Source organism: Harmonia axyridis, chromosome 3 (genome assembly GCF_914767665.1).
Source record: "Harmonia axyridis chromosome 3, icHarAxyr1.1, whole genome shotgun sequence".
NCBI classification, from domain to species: domain Eukaryota; kingdom Metazoa; phylum Arthropoda; class Insecta; order Coleoptera; family Coccinellidae; genus Harmonia; species Harmonia axyridis.
In genome coordinates, this window is record NC_059503.1 from 28,782,330 (window position 1) to 28,805,710 (window position 23,381).

General features: G+C 33.9%; 2 protein-coding genes across 5 annotated transcripts; one reads left to right on the plus strand and one right to left on the minus strand.

The window, feature by feature from the left end:
• Nucleotides 1-172: 172 nt before the first annotated feature.
• LOC123676568 (homeobox protein ATH1-like) lies at nt 173-2,116 on the minus strand. Its single transcript, XM_045612529.1, has 5 exons — nt 1,826-2,116; nt 1,519-1,765; nt 1,215-1,466; nt 1,064-1,155; nt 173-680 (listed from the first exon to the last, which is right to left on the minus strand). The coding sequence occupies exons 1-5, from the start codon at nt 1,964-1,966 to the stop codon at nt 501-503; spliced, it is 912 nt and encodes a 303-aa protein (XP_045468485.1). The 5' UTR covers nt 1,967-2,116; the 3' UTR covers nt 173-500.
• Nucleotides 2,117-2,514: 398 nt separating this feature from the next.
• On the plus strand, nt 2,515-22,636 carry LOC123676569 (serine/threonine-protein kinase SIK3-like). Of its 4 annotated transcripts, XM_045612530.1 has the most exons (17): nt 2,515-2,720; nt 9,502-9,682; nt 9,794-9,948; nt 10,830-10,961; nt 11,027-11,150; nt 13,265-13,576; nt 13,703-14,049; nt 14,105-14,254; nt 14,356-14,551; nt 14,612-14,777; nt 14,835-14,971; nt 15,151-15,282; nt 15,391-15,552; nt 16,809-17,141; nt 18,757-19,113; nt 20,142-20,435; nt 20,491-22,636. In XM_045612530.1, exons 1-17 carry the CDS (start codon nt 2,595-2,597, stop codon nt 21,042-21,044), a joined length of 3,858 nt encoding a protein of 1,285 aa, XP_045468486.1. In that variant the 5' UTR covers nt 2,515-2,594; the 3' UTR covers nt 21,045-22,636. The 4 variants fall into 4 exon arrangements, with proteins under 4 accessions (XP_045468486.1, XP_045468487.1, XP_045468489.1 ...); XM_045612531.1 differs by lacking the exon at nt 15,151-15,282 and having other exon boundaries at nt 2,517-2,720; XM_045612532.1 differs by lacking the exons at nt 2,515-2,720; nt 9,502-9,682; nt 9,794-9,948 and having other exon boundaries at nt 11,007-11,150.
• Nucleotides 22,637-23,381: the final 745 nt, after the last annotated feature.

The window sequence follows — 23,381 nt, forward strand, 5'->3', positions numbered from 1 at the left end:
TTTGTACAGACTCAAAAATATAACAAAATAAACAATTAAACTGCTTAAATACTAAAATTATATACAAAAGAAATCTATGAAATATAAAAATCTTTAAAACTTAACCATTATAACATATCAAAAATAATAGCACTGTTTGTGGAACAAATTATGACACTTTTTACTATAAGTCATCTCAAGGCATAAAATATTCAATTTCAGAACAGGATAGAACAGATAATTTAATTGAACTGAATAATTATCACAATTATATGAAAGAGAATAATTGATGAAATAGAACAACATACTGTTTCAAAAAATGAAAAAGCTTCATACAAAATAAATTTGAAATGTTTAGATCCAAAACCTACATCCAGATGTGGAATGGAAAAATTAATTAATAATAATCAAAACTTATTATGTTTGTTTCCATAAAATTTGAAACAAAAATTGATTTTTCAAACTTACCAATTATATATCATGTATAGAATTTAACGGAAACAATAATTTGTTGAGTAAATTCAAGAAACGACAGGTGATTCACTGACTTGAGATTTAATCTTACTACTAAATCTTTTCCTTTTTGAAAAATCTAGGAGCACTCGTCGTCGTGCATTGATAAACCAGTTTTCAACTTGTACCAAAGTTAGATTTGTTTCTTTCATCAAACACTGTTTTTCAAAATCTGTTGGATAAGGATGCTGGAATAAAAATATTGAATAATTTTTAAATATAATACAAATAAGGATGGTGATAAATAGATAAAATTAAATAAAGTTTTGATTACAAAATCAAAGAGTTATTATAAACTAGGGGCGAGATTCTATGATTTTGAAAAGAATAATGTTTGGGAATGTTTCATTGAATAAAATATTGAGTTAAAAACTAATTATGTATCTATAATGGAATAACAAAACGTGACTGAAATATACATTTTCGAATACATATTAGTTATTTGATGCTATAAATTAGAAGAGTGATAAAGATATTAAGTTTGATACAGATATATAGAAAATATCGAAGTTTTTATTGTTGATTTATTAATGCTCTGTCAATTTATCTCTATAAAATTCCATTTTATTACCTGTTGATGGTGAAAAAGCCATTCTGTTAGGTGGTTTTTTGCTTTAGCTGGAAGGTGTGGCCTTTTCTGTGAAGCTTTACCCCAAGGTATTTCTGTAATATGAAAAGAAAACCTGAACTGCAAGAAAATTGATGTTTCAATATTGACTCACTAGATTCTTTTTCTTTACAAAGAGTATTATGCTGTCTCAATAGAAAAAGGCTCCGAAATTCTTGATTGCAAAAATTACAGACAAATGGAGAATTATGATTAGTTTTTTTATGCTTGACCAAGTCTTTAGCAGTTCTGAAAATATCCTGACATATTGCACATACAAATGATGGCAATATTATATCTGTTTCCTCCTTCTTTGTTTCAGTTATATCAACAAATTCATCTACAACTTCTTCTGTGTCTTCGATTCCTAAAAATAATTTGAACATTATTTCGTTAATAAATTTAGAATCAAATGTTACCATGCTCCGATTCTAAATCAGTGGCAACATTTATAGTATCATTTTTATCCAAGTCCTCCCCATCTGATATTCGCCTAGCAAATTTAGATAGATTCAACAGTTCACAACTACTTTCACTTGATAGACTATCAAAGTATTGTTTTATTCTGCCTTCAATCAATAAGCACTGATTTTTGAATTCGTATGCAGCCTTGAGGGAATCTGCACAGTTCAGGCATATATAACACTCTGGCAAAATATCCAGGGCCTGCAAAATTAATAATATAACCCACGAAAACTAATAGGAAATATGCTATGTTAAACTCACAAGTTCGGGCATACAAGTTGTAATTTGATCCCTAAATGGCATAAATCCAGAAATTGGTTCAACATAGTTAATGTCAAAATATTTTTCCCTAAATAGAAGCCTCAAACATAATCTGCAAACTTTGACCTCTTTTTCGTTCATATTGAAATGATTACCTATTAGAATAACATGAACTGTTTTACAATTTGATAACTATTCCGGATATTTTTAAAACGATAATTTTTTCTTTCCAAGTCCTATTTACGAACAAAAATGACAAGTGTCACATCAATCGTCAATAAAATGACAAAAATGTCAAAATTGTCGATAAAAAATAAGGAACCTTTCCCATATAATCTAATTACATCAATTCTATGGTGATACTTTTGGAAAAAAACAATAACATTATAAAATTTATTGTAGAATCAGATAATCTCCCAGAACTTTGAAATTCTAATATATAAAACAAGTATTATTAATATTGGAAATTTGAAAAAATACTAAAAACTCCAACAAAAAGTTTCTGAAATATATTGCATTGTTTTATTAAAATGTACATTATTATATAATTTTTCATTGATTTATCAATTATCGGATTTTGGGGACATTTCTACTATGGTTGTTCGGAAAAAGTTAAATAAATTTCAAAAGTTCCAAATTTTTGACGTCACAATGACGTCAACGCTTATAGCGCCACTACGCTTATTTTCAGTGAACTAATTCAGTAGTCATTGCTGGGTTTTTGCAATGTTATGAACTTGATAACAAATAACTAAATAGTGAGACGAATATGTCTTCGAAATCGGTACCCAATGAAAAATTAGTTCGCGTAGGATATTATGAATTGGAAAAAACAATAGGAAAAGGAAATTTCGCTGTTGTAAAACTGGCAACTCACATAGTAACGAGAACCAAGGTAAATTGTGATTTTTAATCAACAATTGAAATGTCAAATGGATATTTCGTGTGGATTGTTTGTCTTTTCTATTGATAACAGCGATATATTCTTGAAAATTTCAGATATTTTCTGCAAGTTTCAGTATATTATAATAGTCCAATTGCATAAATTTATACCATTTTAAGTTGTTTTCTAATGTGTAGGCTTATGAAGTGTCCTCAAAATTAATTAGGCAAATTAACTCAGCTAATAAAATCATTATTTATTATTCTAAAATTTTGAGATTGTTTGTTAATCTTTATATGTTGAAAATACATTGGATGATTTAAAAATTTTAAGGTTAAGTTATTAGCCTGCTTTTAAATGTTCCTGAGAATGTAATTTTCAAATTCTTCCATCCAAATATTTTGGAGATTTAGAGAAGTTAGTATATAGTTGTAGTTCCATTGGAAATATCAATTTTAAAATTCTATCACTCGTATTATCCGAATGTTCTTATAAGATTCAATAATGTATCTTGCAATGCAACCCATTTTAGAAATGCTTCTCTTCATTGACAGTTTTACAAAACTCCTGCATTATTTTCTTGAAAATAATTTGAAATTACCTACACCATGAAAAATCTTGGTTAGTTAGTAATGTTATCATTATAGCCTCTTGACCTTTCGAGATTCTATCTTTTTGTGACAGTATTTTAATGATGATTCAGAATAAAAAATTCTGAATCGAATTTGATGAGAAATTTTGAACATGTTTGATTTGTTTTATTTATTTCATATTTGTAGTTTTTTCTCTTCAATCAATCTCTCAAAAGCTCTTAAATTTTAACATGTGAAACATTTTAAATTGAATGGAAATTCGAAAAGTCATGAAATCATGTTTCTTGTAAAGATTCCAGTTTTATTTGATAGATTAAATTTATGTTATTACATGAATATTGATACGTAAAACTTTAACTCTGATCCCAGATCAGATATTAATTTGATGTAAATTTATAAATGAATAAATAATAATATTAGATAATATAATATTGCAATTTATTATCAAAAACTTTGTAGTATTATCGGTTGTCAGTTATACCATGAAACGGCATATATTTTGTGGTTTGATGTTATATAACGCCAACGCGCCAAATTCTTCTGGCCGACTGTCCGTAAACACGATAGTTCTCGAAAAGATAGAGAAATTTGAAAATTTCAGGGCAGGTTCGAATTTTGAATGCCGCGGTTGAGTCCTATCAAACTGTGGGTTTCGTAAATATGGCCGTTTGAAAATTTGTGAGCGCCTTTCGACGCACATCAATAAATAATCCAACTTAGTAGCCATAATTTTGGAAATCTAGTTCAGTTGTCGGCGCGATTTTTCATCCATGTCTATCTACTGAAAACTGGTTTTCCTAATAAGTAATGGATGTCCTAAATTCTTTGCCTTTTGAGGGGACATCAGAATCCCTTTGAGCTATAAAAAATGAATAGCACGTTTTGGGTTAGTATTTTGAGAGAATTAATTTGGTGAAAACCGCAACCCCATAAATTCAACTGTTTTATAGCTATAAGAACAATTAAAATATTCGGTGGCTATCAAGATCTACTGATTTAACAACATTTCAACATTTTCAAATCGATAAAAGTTGTTCTTTAAATGTGACCAAAGGAAAAAATCTAACGGTGCTGAATCCGGAGACCTTGGTGGTCACTGAATATTTCGAAAATAAATAACTGTATTTTAGGCAATTGGTGTATGACGTTCAGCCCAAAATAGTTTAATTACCAGAAGTTCACAGATTATCATAGAATCACATGGTTGATTTGTCGGGTGAAACTGAAACTTTGATGATTTTTATAGTTTTCTAAGAAATTTATATATAATGTTTTATTTTAATGAAAAGGGAAAATAAAGCGATTTTATTTCTTACAAAAGTTGTTATGGCTTAAATTTAAAAATACATATTATAACTTCGAATTTAATTGCAATAAAAGCAAATGGATTCTATAAAAAAAGTGTCTTCAGAAGGTTTTCGTTTCATGTTTTTAGCATCAGTAATGAAGAAGTTACGAGACATTTCCATTTCACGTGATTTTCCAATCTTCTCTCATAACTCGAAACACTTGAATTTATGAGGTAGTCGTTTCCAACAAATCAATTCTCTCAAAGAAATTCTGAGATACCCTCACTAGACAACGAATTCGGTACACCCGATACTTAAAAAAAAAGACAGCCCATTTTGAATATTAGCTTTACAAAAAATGAAGTATGAAAAAAAATTTCCAAAAATTTTTCAATTCAGAAGCCTTCCCGAAAATTTTCTTTTTGAACATGCATATACGTGAATTTACTTCAGGTTAGAATTTCCTGTTCTAATTGAAATTAAGTGCGGTATCGCGTATAAAACTTAAGCAGAAGTGGATGTTTTTTCAATAAACAATGAACCAAAGTAAACTCTTTGTTGCATGCCAATTTATCTGTGAAAATATTTATTTTATTTTACAACCATCTGGCATTGATCTCAATGATATTTTATTGGTATCTACTCCTCAAATATCCGTATAGCGTTTCATCTTTTATTTCAGGTGTGAGCGGATAAAATAAAAACGTTTCAAATTTTACAAGAGGGCTTATTATTTCGCTTTATAGAACTGAAGATATTAGGAATATATTGAATAAAAAAAACGATGAATAAATATCCTTTCAAGGTTTGAACCCGTTTTTATTTGTTCAACTACGAATAAAACATTGAAAAACTGTAAAATTATTTAGGAGTAGGAGATATAGATGTGTATTGTCGGACCTGGACTGTTGATGGGCAGTTTTTCATTCAAATTTTGGATTCTACACAATCCAAAATGTAAATTATTTGTTTTTTACTACAAACTAAATCACATCATGAATGTTGAACAACATCAGTTTTTGTATAAGAAATCGGTTTATGAAAGCTGAGTGATAGGGGACGATTACTTCCAAGTCTACCAAAGGTATAGTGGAACCATTGTGAAAATTTTTGGGATGATAAATATTTTTAACCTCCTATTTCAGAAATGCATTCCAGATCATGCTGAACAACTTTGTTTTCGTATATGTCCGTTCGTCCGCCTGTCTGTGTGTCAGTACATCATTGTAAAGGCCTATTCTACAATTCCAAATTTAATGAAATTTGGCGTGGATATTTAGTTTGGCCGTAGATGGTGCCATGAAAAATCAGCTTTACCAAATTGAAGATGCGCTAAGGATTGGGCGTTCAACTTATTCAATTTTGATGAATATATGGCGCCCTAATTGTCTGATTTTAAGGAAGAAATATGGAAATTCCATAGGAATCGCAATTTTTTTTATTTACGGTTTGCGTTGCGCATGCCTTTATAGCTGATTTTTATTAGCGAAGGACGGGGAAGTATAGTATCACTCCAATTGGCAGAGGCTTTTTGGTAAATGTGCCTTTGACTACTATTTTTGAGAGTTATCAAATGTCTCGAATTGGAAGAACACATTTTTTCATGAAAATTCGTCTATTCGCCACATATAGTCATATTCAAGAGTGATACATGTGTTCTAACGCTCCTCTAACTTTTCTGTAGAAAGATTCATCTTTGCATTCGAAATAGGATTCAACCTCGGCAATCATTCTTCATTAGAGCCAAATTTCTTTTCCGATGAAGTGGAGTCTGAATAACACAAATCAAGTCATTGTACAGTTTTTTTTCTATGAAAAATTGTTTCACCAATACATGAAACTTGTTTTTATCCATTTTTCGAACAACAATACCTCGATGCGTCCTACAACACCCGCCGTATTCCCCAGATATTGCGCCGTCAGATTATTACTTTTTCCGGTTGATGGCACATGGTCAGGCTCATCAGCAGTTTCACTTAAATGAAGACGTACTTTTTCACAATAAAGTTGCATTTTAATAAAAAAAAAAAATAGCGGGAACTTAAGCGTGCACCTCGTAAGTAGCACCCCTTACTCCTAGCCGAATGTTTTATTATTTAATCGGGATCTTTGAGGCTCAATTAGCCTTCTGGGAACTGCGACCATATGGATCACTTGTTTCTAACCCTACCTATTCATACACATCCAAGGAGACCGTCGATATTGTTGACGAAGCTGCCAACATACTTTTGAGCCTTGTCTGTTACCTCGTGAGCATGCAGGACTGATTTCTCATATGAGTGGTTTTTAGGCCAGTCAACCAGGACATTTGCACACTATGTATGCAGCTCTTCGTACCTTCGTTTCCCAGAGCTTGGAAATCTCATCTGCTGACTTAACTACGCTAACTTGCAGCAGCGCTAACAAACTTAAAATAACAAAAAGGGCCACTGAAAGACTAATGCTAACGAATAGATCAGACGGCGTACAATGGTGGAAGATGTGATAAAACGAGGGGCTACCATGAAGTGGGTTTGGGCAGGACACATTGCTCAAAAGAACAACACTCGTTGGGCAAGATATATTATACAGTACGTCGGGTGAACTCCATAAGATAGATGGATAACATTAGAGAGGCTGCGGATCGTAACAGGTATGGAGCATCTAATGATAGAGGAGAGTGTTAGAGAAGAGTGATGCCTTCATCTAGCAGTGGATTTTAAAACACTGATAAAGAAGAAGATTTTGTATTAACTATTGTTATTTGAATCGGGGTCGTTGCGGGGAACTGCGACCACATGGATGATTTGTTCTTAACCCTACCTATTCATACTAACCCAAGGAGGCCGATACTGTTAATAAAACCGACAACAATCTTATAGGAGCCTTGTCTGCTATCTCGTGAGTATCTAAGACTGACTTTTTTATGAGTGGTTCTCAAGCCAGTCAACCCGGACATTTGCACACTATGTGTTCTGCTATTTCTCCCTCCTTTTCACAGTATTTGCAAATCTCTTCTGCTGACTTATCCAAAATATATTTGCACCGATAGTCTCCTGTAAGCAGTCCCACCATTAACAGAAGCTCAGCCCGTGGCAGCTTCAAAAGCTGTCTGGTATAGGTTCGTGAAAACACTACAAATTTCTTTGCATTAGCAAGACCGGAAGTGTTCCTCTAGAGGGATATTCTATTGTCCAACTCCCATTGTTAGACCGCTGCCATATATTGCTCTTTTCCAAACCCACAGAAAGGATCAAGGCCAACCTAACCTAATCTTTTTTTTGCAGGTTTATCGGCTTTTTCATTTCCTTCAATACCATAGTGCCCCGGTACCCATAGTAGAGTTATTTTATAGTCTCTGGCCAGTTGCTTTATGGTATTATAACACTCTGATGTCAGCAAAAACTTCTGGCTTTATGATTCCACGGACCTCTGCGTGACCTGGTTGTCCGTAGTGATATAAATATGCGCCACTTTAAGGTTTCTTTCAAGATATTTTTGAGCTCACCGAATAGGCAGCTAGTGTCTCGGTTCGTGAAATATAGGTTTTACTTCTCAAGGCTTTAGTTATCCTCATTTTAGATCCGTATACTTCAATGCCTGTGCCTCTCTCTAATTTTGATCCATCGGCATACCATATGGAGGACTTTTCATCCTGACGTTTTACGAAGTTTATTGCACTAAAAAGTCATCAATTACTATTTAAAAGGGCGTTTCCAATTTGAATAGTTGGCATCACATCCAATAGTTTAACCTCAGAGTAATAAACATAGATAGAGGGGGCATACGTCATTTTCAGTAAGCGAATTTTGACCCCAACATGAACTATCAAATTTGACATAAGGGGCACGGAAATGAAAACATATCAGTGATACGATATTTCACTAAATTCGCGGGTTTCTCCAAAAAAAAAACACTTCTTATTTCTCATAGTGAATCAAAGTTTCATATTAACTCAAAATCTATTGAGATAAATACCTAAATAAATATATAAAGTTCAAGCTCGCAAGACGACTTGTAACAACCGATGACACTGGGAGCGCAATAATTGCCAAACCTTCGATTTTAGCAGGTAAATACAGAAAATGATAAATATTCTGCTTACTTTAAATTCGAAAATTAGGGAAAATATCGGATTCCAAATATTCAAATTCGCATATACAATCGGAAATCACTAAGATAAATATATTTCATTCAATATAACATACATATAGTAAAATTTTGGATTTGAAAATAAACATCATAATCTAACAATGTTAGGGACATGTAAAAATTGTGTATAGGTACTCCCTCTATCTTTAGTTATTACCCCATGGGTTTTGCCCAGAGGTTTTAAAATAATTAATTCGAGATCCTCATATGTTCAGTCCATTTTCTCGGTCGGAGCTTCCCATTGCGAGATATTCTTATTGTTTCCAGTAGGCTACATCTTCTCACGGGTGTAAGGGAGGCAGATCAAGTATAACCTCAAGCGCTGGTAATGGGAGTTGTATGCATAGCTCCCGTAACACCAATACAACCCTGTCTTTGCTATTTCTGCAGCCGGCTGCGTATGGTGACGTCTTCAGTTTTTGTCCACCATGCTAAAGGTGACAATGGGGAGTACTGCTGCTGTGTATGACAATAGTACCATTTCCGGTCTCATGTCCCACCAGGACCGAGAAAGAAATTTTCTGGTTACGGGGGACCATCTTGACGCCAAGTCAGGGTTTTTTCGAATCTCTATCTAATAAAGATTTTTGCTTATAAATAATTCAATACACAAACCGCTACAGTAGCGTTTGACACTTACAAAACGAAAGGGATTTTCAGAGGTCTAGGTACCGTCCAGAGGTGTGTTTCATTAAATATCTAGGCGAGTCGTGAAGAAAATTACTAAAAAAAACATCATGAATTTCCTTGTCCCTATTAATCCACAATTTTTCTTTCAAGGTTGCCATAAAAATAATCGATAAGACTGCCTTGGATGAAGAAAACCTAACGAAGATATTCAGAGAAACCGCCATACTAAAGAACTTAAGACACCCACACATCACAAGGCTGTACCAGTTGATGGAAACAAGTCACACTATTTATATTGTAACCGAGTATGCTCATAAGGGAGAAATATTCGGTGAGTATAACAGGAAAAATCATTGATTTTCCCAAGTTAAATATTAATTAGATGTACTTAGAAGAATATGCTTTACTATTATCAAGTTGCCAAATTTATATGCCTTTACAGATCATCTTGTTGAAAAAGGAAGGATGCCTGAAGATGAGGCGAAGAGAATTTTTACTCAGATAGTTTCAGCTGTCAGCTATTGCCATTCCCAAGGTGTAGTTCATAGAGACCTTAAGGCGGAAAACCTTTTACTGGATCATAATATGAATATCAAAGTGAGTTAATTAATAATTTTTGATTAAAACTACTTGTTACTAAATATTTCATATTTTATTCCGAAGTTATACATTTAATTGATTGTGGTAACTAAACAATAAATAAAAAATAATTAAATCATCACCATAAATTTCATATGTGAAATAAAAAAATATTTAAACTCAAATCTAGCGATATAGTACATTGTCATTAACATACAGAATCAGTGTATGTTTTTATTTAATTGGAAAACTCAGGTGGAAATCAAATGATAAAGCCCAAATATAAATCTGCAACTTCACGCAGATTTGCGGTGAAATTCTAGGATTACCCCAAACAGATTCACTGGGTATAGGCGGTGTGCATAATTCGGCAATTGAGACATCTGGTGGTGACCTTCGTAAAGTACGTTAGTAAAATATTGGCGAGACAATGAAAACAAACCTACAAAAAATGTTTCTTGTTCGGGAGAATACAGGTGTATTCGAAACATGTTGTCACCGAATAACGAGAGTTGTAATATTGAGAATTTTCCGTGGAAAATGCCGGAACTTCCAATTTCTCAGTTTGGCCGGGCAAGAATAGTAGACCTAGATCAAGAAGCTTTGTCGAACCACCAGATTGCGCAAAGTTTGAAAACTCCACGGACTTCAGTAAGGCGCATCATAGTCAAGACGATGTGTGTATTTTGAAGCATTGAACTAACAAAAGCAAGGAATGGTATGTACAGTGACTTTATAGCATATAAAGTCACTGTAATGGTATGGCAGTGATGTTGCCATATGTGCACCAGGTTCGGGACTTATTGAGTGAAGGTTATTGAATTCCCTTATAATAAGGCATTAGATAGTTGAAAAGAGCCATGTTTATCTAGAATGATATCAAACTGTTATTTCCTCAGCTAGCCGACTTTGGGTTCAGTAATCAGTTCACTGAAGGGATGCTGTTGTCGACTTGGTGCGGATCACCCCCATACGCCGCCCCTGAACTGTTCCAGGGACTGCAGTACGACGGTCCTAAAGTGGACATATGGGTATGACCAAGATTCTGAACTTTCTAGCCCCTTGTTTTCAATTAGACATTCACAAAATATTTCAGAGCCTTGGTGTTGTCTTGTACGTGTTGGTTTGTGGATATGTTCCATTTGACGCTCCCACTTTGCACATATTGAGGAATGTTGTGATTGAAGGAAAGTTTCGGATACCCTACTTCATGTCTAGAGGTAAATGGTTAGCTTAAGTATACAGCGTGTGACTAAACGGATTAAAAACATTTCAAGGGATGATTTTTCAGCAAAAATTGAGATGAACTTTTTGGTAACCTTTACCCTAGCTTCAAGTTACAGCCTGGTTCTGGTAATGCGATGAAATTTTCTATAAAGATTGAAATGGTTATTTTACATGAAAATGCAAAATTTCATATAGATTAAATCCATAGTTTCGAAAATATCATGAGAATAAAATTTCAAACGGACATTTACGGAACCTCTAGTGGGATTTTGTCTACCGCGTCATTCGAGATCCGAACCTATCCTGAAAATTTCAAGTTTCTAAGTTTTTCTGTTCTAGAGTTATCGATTTCACAGACGGCCGGGCAAAATTCATAAAGTAGTCAATTTTATTAAAAAATAAAATAAAATGTCTTCATTATAATTATTTAAAAAATATATATATTTAGTATCAAATGAAGTAACAAAAGCAATTTTTTTCTTAGATTCTCTCTGTGTTATTTGTTCATATTGAGAGACTTGAAATGATTTTATATAAATAAATTGGTAGACTATACAAATACTCCAATGTCAAATATTTTACCAATTTGCAAGTATTCATCAAATCATATGAAAAGATGACAGGGGACTGTTCTTAAAACATATCCTAGAACAGCTATGAGAAATGTTGAACAAATGATTCATGAAAATTTATCGTATAATTGACTGAAAGAACTCCAGGCTAAATTCATCAATCTGATTTCCAACTCTAAATTGCATGCCTCTGTGTCATTGATAATTACTTAATGAGACTACATTTTCTTCCAATTATCAAAAAAAGATTTGTCCCTTCTTCTGTGAAATGTGTCTCAAAAAATGTAGTTAAAACTACATAGATGATTCATGCAGAATGGGACTTCTTCCATTTTTAGTATAAACGCTCTTCATTACTCAGACTGGTTTTTGTATAGGACGAGGGGGTATTTACAACTGGAATACACAATCTCTATTGAATTGTAGTATTTCCTAAAATTCTCTTTGAAAATATCGATTGTTAGAAAAAAGCTTTGTTTTGTTGTAGTCTTATTTTTTGTGACGAGTACACCAGTTTATCGAATCTTCATTAATCCTCTTCACAAATTAGGTAAATAAAATCAAAACTTATAATTAATTAATTCATCGCAGCTTAATAACTGCACTTAAAGATCCAGTTGGTAGGCTGCGATTAATAATTCGGATTTTCCGTAGGATTATCAAAGAAATGTCTGAATTTTTTTTTCTCGAACACTGTAGGAGATACGACAAAACAAGAAACCATTAAATGAAGTACTGAACCAAAGTTTTTCTTTTTTTTCATTTTCTAAACTACCATTGGTCCACCAAAAATAAGTTATGGAGGAAAAAAGTTGGCACTGTTCTAGAAAAAATATCACCCTGTATATTTGAATTCAAAATTAGCATATTACATGATGAAATCTTTAAATTGGAATATCTATGTCAAATTCAAGTTGAAGCGAAGGTGCTATGAGAAAAAATTTGAAAAGAAATCAAACTTTAACACCCTGTATTTCGGAAACAAAGCGTTTGCGGGCCCATGTCTATAGGTTTTTTTTTTCTTAAAATGATCCGAGAAATCTGTGATACCTCCAATCCTGTATATCATTAAAAATGAATGGAAAACATGTACTCGTTTTTCTGGGTGATCCTATTTTCAACATTTATTTAGATGTTTGAATTTGGTTGATGTAATTAGTGTTTTGTTAATTGTTGACCATTTGACCATTTCATTAATATTGATAGTAATTATTGACAGCCAGAGGAAAGGATTCTTCTGCGGTTTAGATTATTGTTTTTGAGCCTACCGAAGGTAACCGACGGCCTTGTGATAACATTTAGTGTGAAAACATTTTTGTACCTGAATTCAAAATTTCCACTCGCAAGATACATTCTGAAGGTATTTAGACGATATTTAATTGTTACCAAACTATTAATGTCGCGTCGGTCGGTTTAGAGGCTTTAAAAGTTTAGAATAAATATTACATGAAAACCTCACTTCATTGCTGCTGAATACTAACCTTATAAAATCCTTCATAAAATAATAACTAAAGCATATTTTCGCTCACTTCTAGACTGCGAAGACTTAATAAGGCACATGTTAGTTGTGGAACCTGAGAAGAGACTGAGTATGGCTCAAATAGCAAAACATCGATGGCTGTCCAATGTTCCTCCCGTTGATACTGGCCCTGACATTGATTTGAATCCAAACAAGACTGTTATAAATCATATGCTTCAACTTCCAAACCTCACTCAATCTATGATCTTGCAATCACTAAAAAATAAGACTTTTGACCATATTTACGCTATTTACAATTTGCTATTGGACAAACTACACCAAAGAACAATAAATTTCCAATCCAAGATATCTCAGCAGAGGGCGTCAAGTGAGTATATTTGATTAATAGTTAGCCTTAACTATTTTCATTATTGACCAGATGTATGTTTAAAACCAACAACATTTCAAAAAAATATACAAAAAATCAACTATAACATTCAATTACTTCTCATAGTGTCAATAGAGTCGGAAGAAGACGCATCGGAACAAAATGTTGATTTCTCCAAACCCATGAGAATAAACGAGAGAAGCGAATCTTTCAACGAACAGCAACTAGTGACCCACCTAGCGCAAGAGCAGGCTGTTTACAATTCCTCTGAACAGAATATAGAACAAGGTTTCAACTACAGAAGGGAAAGTTTCAACGAGAATTGCCTTAGAATGTCAAGGGATGATGAAGCTGAGGAGAGACGAAGTTACCATGGATTGACCTCTGATGATGGAGGTTCCCCATTTGTATCCATGCCCACCATCCCTGCAGTTTATTTGGTTGGGGATGGAGAAGGCCAACCCTTAGAAAAGGTGAGAATATAAAAATTTTAGGGAAAAATTCATATTGTCTTTTTTGTTTCCTCAGTATGGTGAGATGGACTTAGACAACTCGGAAGATACAATTTCACTGACTGTTCCCACGAACTCTTCAGGCTACGAAAGTTGCACTTATGGAGATAAGTATCTGACCGTAAGAAGGCATACAGTAGGCCCTGGAGATCCCGCCCATGAGCAGGTAATGATTTGCATGAACCACACCTTCTGAAAATGAGACTCACTCCTTGCATTCATTAGAGAGTATCTCAGCGGTTCTTTGAAGATTTGTGAATTTTTCAGGTGTTGGAGTCTCACTATATTGCAACAGGACCGTACGATCCTAGTAGAAACAAGCTTCTTCCTCACACCAACTTGCCTATGAATCTACCATTATTAGGTCAACAGAATCCACACTGTTTTGGTGGAAAGGATCCACATTTATTGAAACCCCCAACAGTGCTCAATGCTGCTGGTGGTTTTGGTAGAAGGGCATCAGGTAATGCAAAGGAGATTATGGTTGGTTGCTTGTTTTAATCTATCATTTATTTTATTCAAGATGGTGGTGCAAACTTACATATGTCTTGGGGTACTCCGGGTTCGCATGAGCAGCTGTCAATTATGTCAACCAGTTCCAGTGGCAACCCAAGCTTGAGCAGTGGTACAGGGACTCAAGCAATAGAACATAACCCCCAGTCATTTGAAGAAATGGCAGCTGTAGCCAGGTAGGATTAGTTAAAAAAAAAGGGAATTTAGTTTTAATGTGCCAAAAAACATGATAGGTACATGCAAGGCAGAGGAAATTCTAAGAGGCACACTATGGCAAATCCTGAAGATGTTCATTCTTTGCAAGGGGGTGCTTCAACAGGAGGAAGAACTAGGAGAACAGGTCTTTTGACTGTAATGGAAAGACCCCCAGGTAAGCCAATAATATTAGGAATTAAGGTTCTAGAATTTGAGTAACACTTGCACCTCTCTGTGTTGGTTAGATGTGATACACGCATTTTAATTGCACCATTTATTATTTTTATTTGTTAGTATTATGTTTCTTTTTTTTTAATTTTTTTTGAACATATTGCATGTGTTTATTGTGTATAGTTATACCGCCTGAATTAGTAATGGAGGTTGAGAATAGAATGAAGCGAAATCATGTGCCCCCAATGCTCTCCCAAAGAAAACATTCCAGACATGCTGTTAAGCCACATTTGCCAACAGTACAAGAACTACAAGGTAGGTACTGTATGCTTTGGTATGACTTTAATAAAGTTCGATGTGGTAGATATTATGTTTGCAACTGAATAATTTTGGAGAATTGAAGTTTATCTGATTGAATCACAGGTAGAGAGCAGAAATCTAGTGAGAGATTCAGCCCTGTTAGGAGAGGAAGTGAGGGATCCGCAAGCAACAGCAGAACCCTCAGTCCTTCTACTCCTCAACAAGAATGCCAGAGACTACAAAGGGGGTTACAGACAAGGGCCAGTCCACCTAGATCTATTCCTGGTAAGTGAAAAGGTTTTAGTTTTTCAAATATGTTCAACTAGCTTTTGCCTACCATTTCGTCCACTTCAAAGTATATAACTTTTTTTTCATCCTATTTCAATGGAACAAAGCCTAAATATTGCTACAAGCTGTGCCGAATCTGTGCCAAAATCAAATGTTTTGGAGATTAGTTTGTACATATATACAAACAAGACAGGAAGACAAAAAAATTTAAAGAATGACTCTTTTTCATGCAGTTATTTATCGCTGACATTTTTTTTTTAAAGAATTTATTCAATGTTCGAAAACTCGTTTTATTGTAGGTCTGAACGATCAGGTCTGTATAGGATAATCTACGAAACAAAAATACCTTTTCAATTTTTCTAGAAGGTATAATAAAGTAGATTCAGCACTCTATGGTCCAGTCAGGTGCTAGGGGGCCTATAACAACAAATAAAGCATAATACACAATGATCTAATTTAATAATATTTAGATAGCATCGAGATAAAATAGAGAGGAGACGCTATGAGCAGTTATCGTGCTAGAAAAAATGTGACCAGTAGGCGGAGCTAATTCTATTACTAGAATGGGACTTTCAATCAGATGTAGGCTCTTGTAACAAACAGCCTCAGGGCTCTGAGGATTCACTCCGAATAGAGGAAATGGTTTTTCTTTAATACCTATCACGTAACAATGCACACAGACTTATGATCAGAACATCTTGACTGATATTATATATCTCGTCTTTGAAAAATCCTTCGATGAGATACCAGCCGCAAGATTGCTTTACAAACTAGATAACTTCGGACTCCATGGTAGGCTGGGGATGTGGATTAATAGACAAGGCAAGGTTTTAGAGTCGTGATCATCCCAGAGAGCGGTCACAAATGTACCACAGGGTTCCGTTTTGATTCCTCTGTTGGTGTATAGGAGATATCTAGCCAATCACACAATGAACGAAATCTCTTTCTATGCTGATGACATCAAGGTCTCTCTCCAGGGGGATCTTTTTAATGTGTCCAGTTGGTGCAGTGACTAGCTCATACCGATTACTGTTGAGAAGTGCATTCCACAAACGAAATCCGCTCCTTCGGTATTCTATTATTAATAACATTCTAAAGCATATTTGTATGGAATGCTCTTGGCAGTGAGGTGGTCGATGCGCAGTTGGTGAATGTATTCAGAAGTCTCGATGAAGCTTTCTCTTCCTGCTAATTTGTAAAATCGATTTTGTTGTTTAACCTCTATTCACTCTCAAATAATTCAAATTTTTTAGGTTCTCCAATCCATCAGATCATAAATGAACGCCATCAAGTGCCTGAAGGATCTCCGCAATACTTCCCGTCAGATCAAGACGTCCAGAACATTCCTCCAGGCTCGCAGTCTTTTGGAGTAGGATTTGAATTACCAGCCATTCAGCACAGAAGTTACGGAGGAAGTCCCTTACACTCCGCTTCCCCTTACAACACTAGCCCTTCAGGATCTATAACAGGCCAACCTGGTTTGTATGGTCAGGTTCCCAACCTTGGAATTTACGGCGGTAGTACATCCTCCATATATGGGTGCTATGGTCAGGCAAGTGGCTCTAATGTATCTTCGATCACTCAAGGTTAGTTTTCAAGAATTTTTTGTTTACACATGCCAGATTCATTTGAAAGGTTTAATTTTTATACTCTTTAAATTTCAAGATAGAAATAACTACACTATCTTCTTCTTCTTCTTCCATGTTTATTATAGGCACAAGTGCCTGTTAATTCTTCATAACTTGCCGAGTCCTGATTGATAGTGAGATTATTGCTCCATCTCTTTGGTGGTCTTCTCGCAATAGGCGATTGCTACTCTTACCATTCTTTGTTGATCCATTGGATTTATGTGTTCATTTCATTCCTTTTTACCTAGTGCCCCATTGTTAATATTATCAACTTCACATGTTTGTCTTTCCAAGACCCTTCTTGTTGTTGCTGTACCTGGCCGGGTTTCTGCTGTGTATGCCATTATAGGTTTTACATACAGTATGCTGATATTTGTTTTTCTATAGTGTGTCATTCAAGCAACCAGTCACCCTCAGTGCAACATCATCATATCCAAAAAGCTCTATGCGCAGGTGTTTGAATTTCCTGCTTTATTATTTGATCATCGATATCAAGTTTGTACCCGATTAGTATTTTAGTTATTGTCAAGCTTTTTGTTGTGGATGCAGAATTGACCATATTTGAGAACTTGCCTACTCAGTTAAAGCCATACAGCAATCTCTGGAGATCGTCTTCATCAAGCACATCGTCAACGGCGTAACATAAAATTGTGATATTAAGAATGTCCCTTTTGATATCCATTAAAAGTAACAAAAATACTATATGTTTTGTAAAAGTATACAATTTTAGGGAAACCTAAATAAAACTACCTTAATACAAAGCATGATCACCACATCCATCAACAACTTGGCTTTCCAATAAGTTATTGAGAATATCGTTTTCAATTTGTTGCCAAAGTTGTGGCCAAAAGTCTTGGAGCTATTGAATCGTTTCCGGCTGTGGTCTTCAAGGGCTCTTTGTGATTGGTCCGAAACGTTGTTCATTGGATTTGGATCAGGGGGTCTTGGAGGTAATACTAGATTTGAAAAACACTGTTTTTCTCTAGCATTTAGCTTCTGGTCGGATCTGTGGCGGTGCATTATCATCCAGAAAAACAAAAATTTCACCAATAGCTGCGCGAAATAGACAACTTCATCTACATATATCTGAGACTTCATGGTTCTTGAGAGTACTAATAAATCAGTTCTACTATCGAAACAAACTCCACCCTAAACTATAATTATGCCGTGGCGGTTCCTACTTTTGAAAGGACATATTCATACCCATACATTGAAGACGTTGACTTACCTTGCAATTCTGCAAGAGCTGAAAGGCTGAGCTAAAACCGGTCTTTTATTGGCGTTGTAGCAGGTGGTCTACCATTCCTGGGTCATTGCCGAACAGTTCCAGTGGCAAAGTACTGTGGTGTATGTAAACATGATATCACACTTTGTATAACAATGAAAAAAATGACCATTTGCACTTATTTATTTGTCCTCGGATAAAACTTGGCATAATGAAAATTTGCTTCATAATCAATCAAAAGACGTTTTTATAATCTTTGTAAGTTTACGTAATTGAAAAAAAAATATTGAGATACAGCAAATATGCATCTGCAAAAAATGAATCCAAAAAATTCTATTGAAATTTTAGGCATAAGTGGCTTGAACACGTCAGGTTCCATAATGCAAGGAACTCCTTCTGCTAACCTTCAACTGGAAATCAGGGGTGTCCAGTTCCAACCAGACGATCTCACTAAAATGGATCCTACCATGTATCCTTCAACTCTGCCTGGTACCTGGGTGGGTACTAACTTCCTCCACCAAAACCATATGCATCACATTTTGAACATACATAATCATAGGAGCTTGACTAATTCTCCTATTTCAAATCCCGGGAGTCCGGGACTGGATATGATTCAGGAAGAATTGCCACATTTGACCGTCACCGGTGTCAAAGGCGAAGGAATTTTGGGAGGGCATCCACAAATTTGTGTCACTGACGTTTTAGGTGAGTTTGAATTGTTGATAATTAATTAATTTGCACTGATACATCACCAACAAAATATAGTCTAACATAGTAATTAGAATACAACAATATATTTTATATTAGAATATTAATACGATCGGTTTTGATTACCTACATTATTGTCAAGTATATAAAACTATAGGTTACATTTCAATGTATCATGGATTTTCATCAAATAACAAATCCAGTAACGTTTGTCTCCCTAACATGTTAACATTTATGTTATAAATAATAAAACAACTAAATATAACTTTTCATATCAGTTAACAACGTGTGCCAATCGAATATGATGGATCTAATAAATAAATAATGGACAAAATGCAGTTTTATGGAATATGAATTTCATCATGAGGAAATAGTGAATTATTGAGAAGACTTAAAGAAACTGAACTAATCATAGAAGAACCCCTGGATCTTAAGGACTCCCTCCACCCTTTTATCAATCTGAATCAATGTCTTCCAACTTTGTGTGTTAGACACCTTGAAAGACCTTACACCTCTGGGTGTGAAAAACGTTTCATCCGCTCTTCTTCAATTTCACAAAAAGAAAAAACTCATATATATAGATACCATCTATAGTGACCCCGGCCACGAAATAAATTAAACAAAAATCACAATAGTTCTCTACCTCAACAATATTCATGCAGAATCCTATCATTAAGTATTTCCATTAGTAAAAACTTAGATGCTGTTTTGTCTGTATTTTATGAAGACCCTTTTTCACATTTATATATGTATATATACCTACTTAAATGCAATTCTTTTTATGATTTAATAGTCAAAACTCTTATTTATCTGATGGATTTTCGATCTAGAAGTATTTTAAGGCCTAGTACTTGATTTCACATGGAAATTTTTGTATTTGATTTCCCCAAAATGCAATGGCACCATATGGTTGTTTCAAAAAGGTAAAAGGTAAAAAACCAATCAATATTATACATCTATTATTCTTTGTTTCAAGTTGTTATTAGAGCTTCCTGAATAACTCTGTTGAATTTATTTTTTACTAGGCAGTGAAGTTACTCTAGTCGCTGGTTCAGACACTAGCGAGGACTCAATGGACTCATTAGAGAACCAGAAGGCTTCAAAAATACCATCATTCATCATATCAGAGCCCTCGGAAAATCTACCTTCTATAACGAGGGGCATTGGTAGAAAGACAAGCCAAGAAAGTGAAGCTCCAAAACCCCAGATATCACAGGAATTCTGTGAGCAACAAAACGAAGAGTTTTTTCTAAGAAGAAACTCTGATAAAAGTTCCTTATATTCGGATGATTCCTTATCCAATGATAGTTTGAGTATAGGTTAGTATCTCATGAACCATCCTCTACAATTTTTTCAATGAGACATTATTTTTAGGCAATCAAAGCCCAAGTTCTAGTTCAAACACTCAAAGTAGCCACTTCTATGATTCGGACATACGCTACAGGCCCTTGGATAGTTCCTCTCACACCCAGATGCAGATACACCAAGAGTTGGCAAATTCTGGAACAGGTAGTTTCCAAATTTTTCAGAACTTCCATCACAATAGCGTGAACGAACCTAACATTCAAGCCTTTTCAACTGGCAATGTGGCTAGCAATCACACCATCCCCATAAGGGGCAACCTCCACAAGAATTCTGGTTCTTTTGAATTCGAACTTTCTGAAGTGTGTTCCAAGTTGCAATCTACTGATATTTTGGAGATGGTAAAAAGAACCATTGATGATAGGATACCACCCAAAAACTGTGTAAGTTCAGAGATGGTCTGTGACCGGTTGTCCTTGGAATATGAAGGGGGCATCCAGATAGAACTGAAAATAATTGATAAGGAGAAAGATTCAAAAAATTTGAAGGTGAGAAGGATATCTGGAGATCACCTGGTTTACAATCAACTATGCCAGCAGTTGATATCTTGTATGACAGTGTCCTAGCATAATCAGGGTTGATTAGTTCTTGTTTGAATTGAGAGAGAAGTTTTGGGCTCACTTTAACACTTAAATACATTCCTATCCCTTCTCAGAGAATGTTACTTCCCATTTTTAATGTGTCTAGGTCTAGAATGAAGTAATTTTTAACTTTGTTGAGAAAGGAACACTTTGAAGAATGAAAAAAATTAATGAACATTTTTTTAGCTGTAAAGTTAGATATGCATCTTATAATTTTGTTTGGACTGTATTCATGAACTGTCTTGAATTATTTTCAAACTCATTGAGCCACTGATTCACTATACCTAGTCAATTTGCTTATTGAATAAACTTAAAATGATCCATAATTTCTGCTATATTCTTTTTTTTTTTTCATTTACTTGATAGCCAGAGCACTTCCTATCAATAACAAAGGTTTAAGGGACACTGAGTCTCGTCCAACCTAAGGAATTATTATGCATCTGAACTTTATGGCTGAAATAAAAGACGTAATGTATATTCTTTGCAATCAAGCTAGTACAGAAATGTAGGATGCTTATAGAGAACTTTGAAAATGGTAGTTTTCCCAAATATCTCCAAATTGTAACATTCCTTAGATTAGTGATAACTCTATGAAGTGCAATTATTATTATTTCCCTACAGCTGTTTTTCGATTACATTATTATAATATTCAAAGAAATCCAATGCCTTATGATCTTATGCACTTTAGAGGACGTAGCCGAGTTTTTGTAAATCTGAAAACTTTGTAAATAAATTTTAAAGTAATATGTATATAGGAAAATCTCCGCACAAAGTGTATATAAAAAGTTTTTCTTTAGTTTTCCAAGCCATATTTTTTTATGTTAGCCATAGCTATCATAAATGTTATTTTTGTTAAGTATGATTTATAGTCTGAATTAGTGTCTGATTCCTATTTTCAAGTTAGGTTGTTCCTTTATAAGTGAGCATTAGCTTTATCCAGGCAATCTAAAAATTTGATAGATACTGTTTATATACCATAAAACACTTTCTAATCATTCCAATACTATCAATGTGAAGTTTTAATGCAATTAATTTTCTTTATCTCCTGATTCTAAGCTATTTTCTCGTATAACAGATATTTAAAATCTGTAACATTTTGCTTTATTTAGTCATAGCTAATCCAATTGATAATTTGTGATTTTTGTGTGAACAATATGATTTTTCTAATGTCTAGGCAGAAATAATCTGAATGTATTTGTATATTTTTATAAATATTGTATATATTTTCAACTGCTACATTCCCACTAGGAAAATTTCTCATATTCGGCTTTATATTTTTGAATTTCAATTTTGTTTCCTTGAAAATATTGTGTAAAATTCATTGATATTTGGATTTTTTAACTTTTATAAATTGAGTGCAATCTTCAAAGTAAAATATAATCAATATGACCATTTCTATTTCTAGAAGTAACTCAATATTGACTAATCATTATTTGTTGGAGGTTTTTTATTCATTGATTTTGATGTGATTTATTTTACATATTCGGCACATCCGACATTTAAAGGGTTGTATGCCAACATTCTAGTATTTTTTGTCAATTGAAATCTGTGATGTCAATAAAACTGCTGACTTGACACTTAAATTATTTGAATAATCCTTAATATAATTATCTGAGGGTAAACTTCAAAATTCCAATGAAATATATGTAAAGTTCTAATGCATGTTATCGAATATTGTAGCAAGAAATATAGTAATGGTATACATAATACTAAATAATTACTTTAAAAAGCTAGTTCACATGAAAGGCATTGAATGACTATTTACAATTACTAAACAATTATTATTACACATAACACCGTTATGGTTATTTACAACTAGGTAATGGTAACAATGAATCCAAAAAACATAACCGATTTGTCCAGAATTACTATACTCATTGAAGAAGACATTAATTATTAGTGATGAAAAGAAGAGAAGAACAATAAAAATACGGAGTAGCATCATATCGCAGTCAATCGGTTTAACCGCCTATTGCAATGCAATAATAATATTAATTAAGGATATTATTCTATATTCTGAAACAATGATCTCTCTCATTAGACAAATATAATTATGTTACTTTTCACCGATAATGCAGAAATGAAATGAGACGTTGATTTTTACTAGATAGATTGTATGATTACGTTAGATTTCTTAAATACTTCAAATCCGATTTGATTTGACATATTTAAAAATTGCCTCCTTTCAGAACGTCAAGTTCTATATAACACGTGAATTAATTCAAAATTAAAAAGGGGTACTAAACTTCTTTTATATCTTAAGTGTTTTTTCGTACAATATGATTTTCCATTCATGTTTCAACCATTTGAAATTCACTAAGC

Coding starts and splice junctions, on each gene's coding strand:
- LOC123676568 (XM_045612529.1), bottom strand. CDS start 1,966: ATGAACGAAAAAGAGGTCAAAGTTTGCAGATTATGTTTGAGGCTTCTA. Junction 1,766..1,825: donor CAACTTGTATGCCCGAACTT/GTGAGTTTAACA, acceptor TTAATTTTGCAG/GCCCTGGATATTTTGCCAGA. Junction 681..1,063: donor GGCTTTTTCACCATCAACAG/GTAATAAAATGG, acceptor TTTTTATTCCAG/CATCCTTATCCAACAGATTT.
- LOC123676569 (XM_045612530.1), top strand. CDS start 2,595: ATGTCTTCGAAATCGGTACCCAATGAAAAATTAGTTCGCGTAGGATAT. Junction 11,151..13,264: donor ACCCTACTTCATGTCTAGAG/GTAAATGGTTAG, acceptor GCTCACTTCTAG/ACTGCGAAGACTTAATAAGG. Junction 14,972..15,150: donor TGTAATGGAAAGACCCCCAG/GTAAGCCAATAA, acceptor TATTGTGTATAG/TTATACCGCCTGAATTAGTA.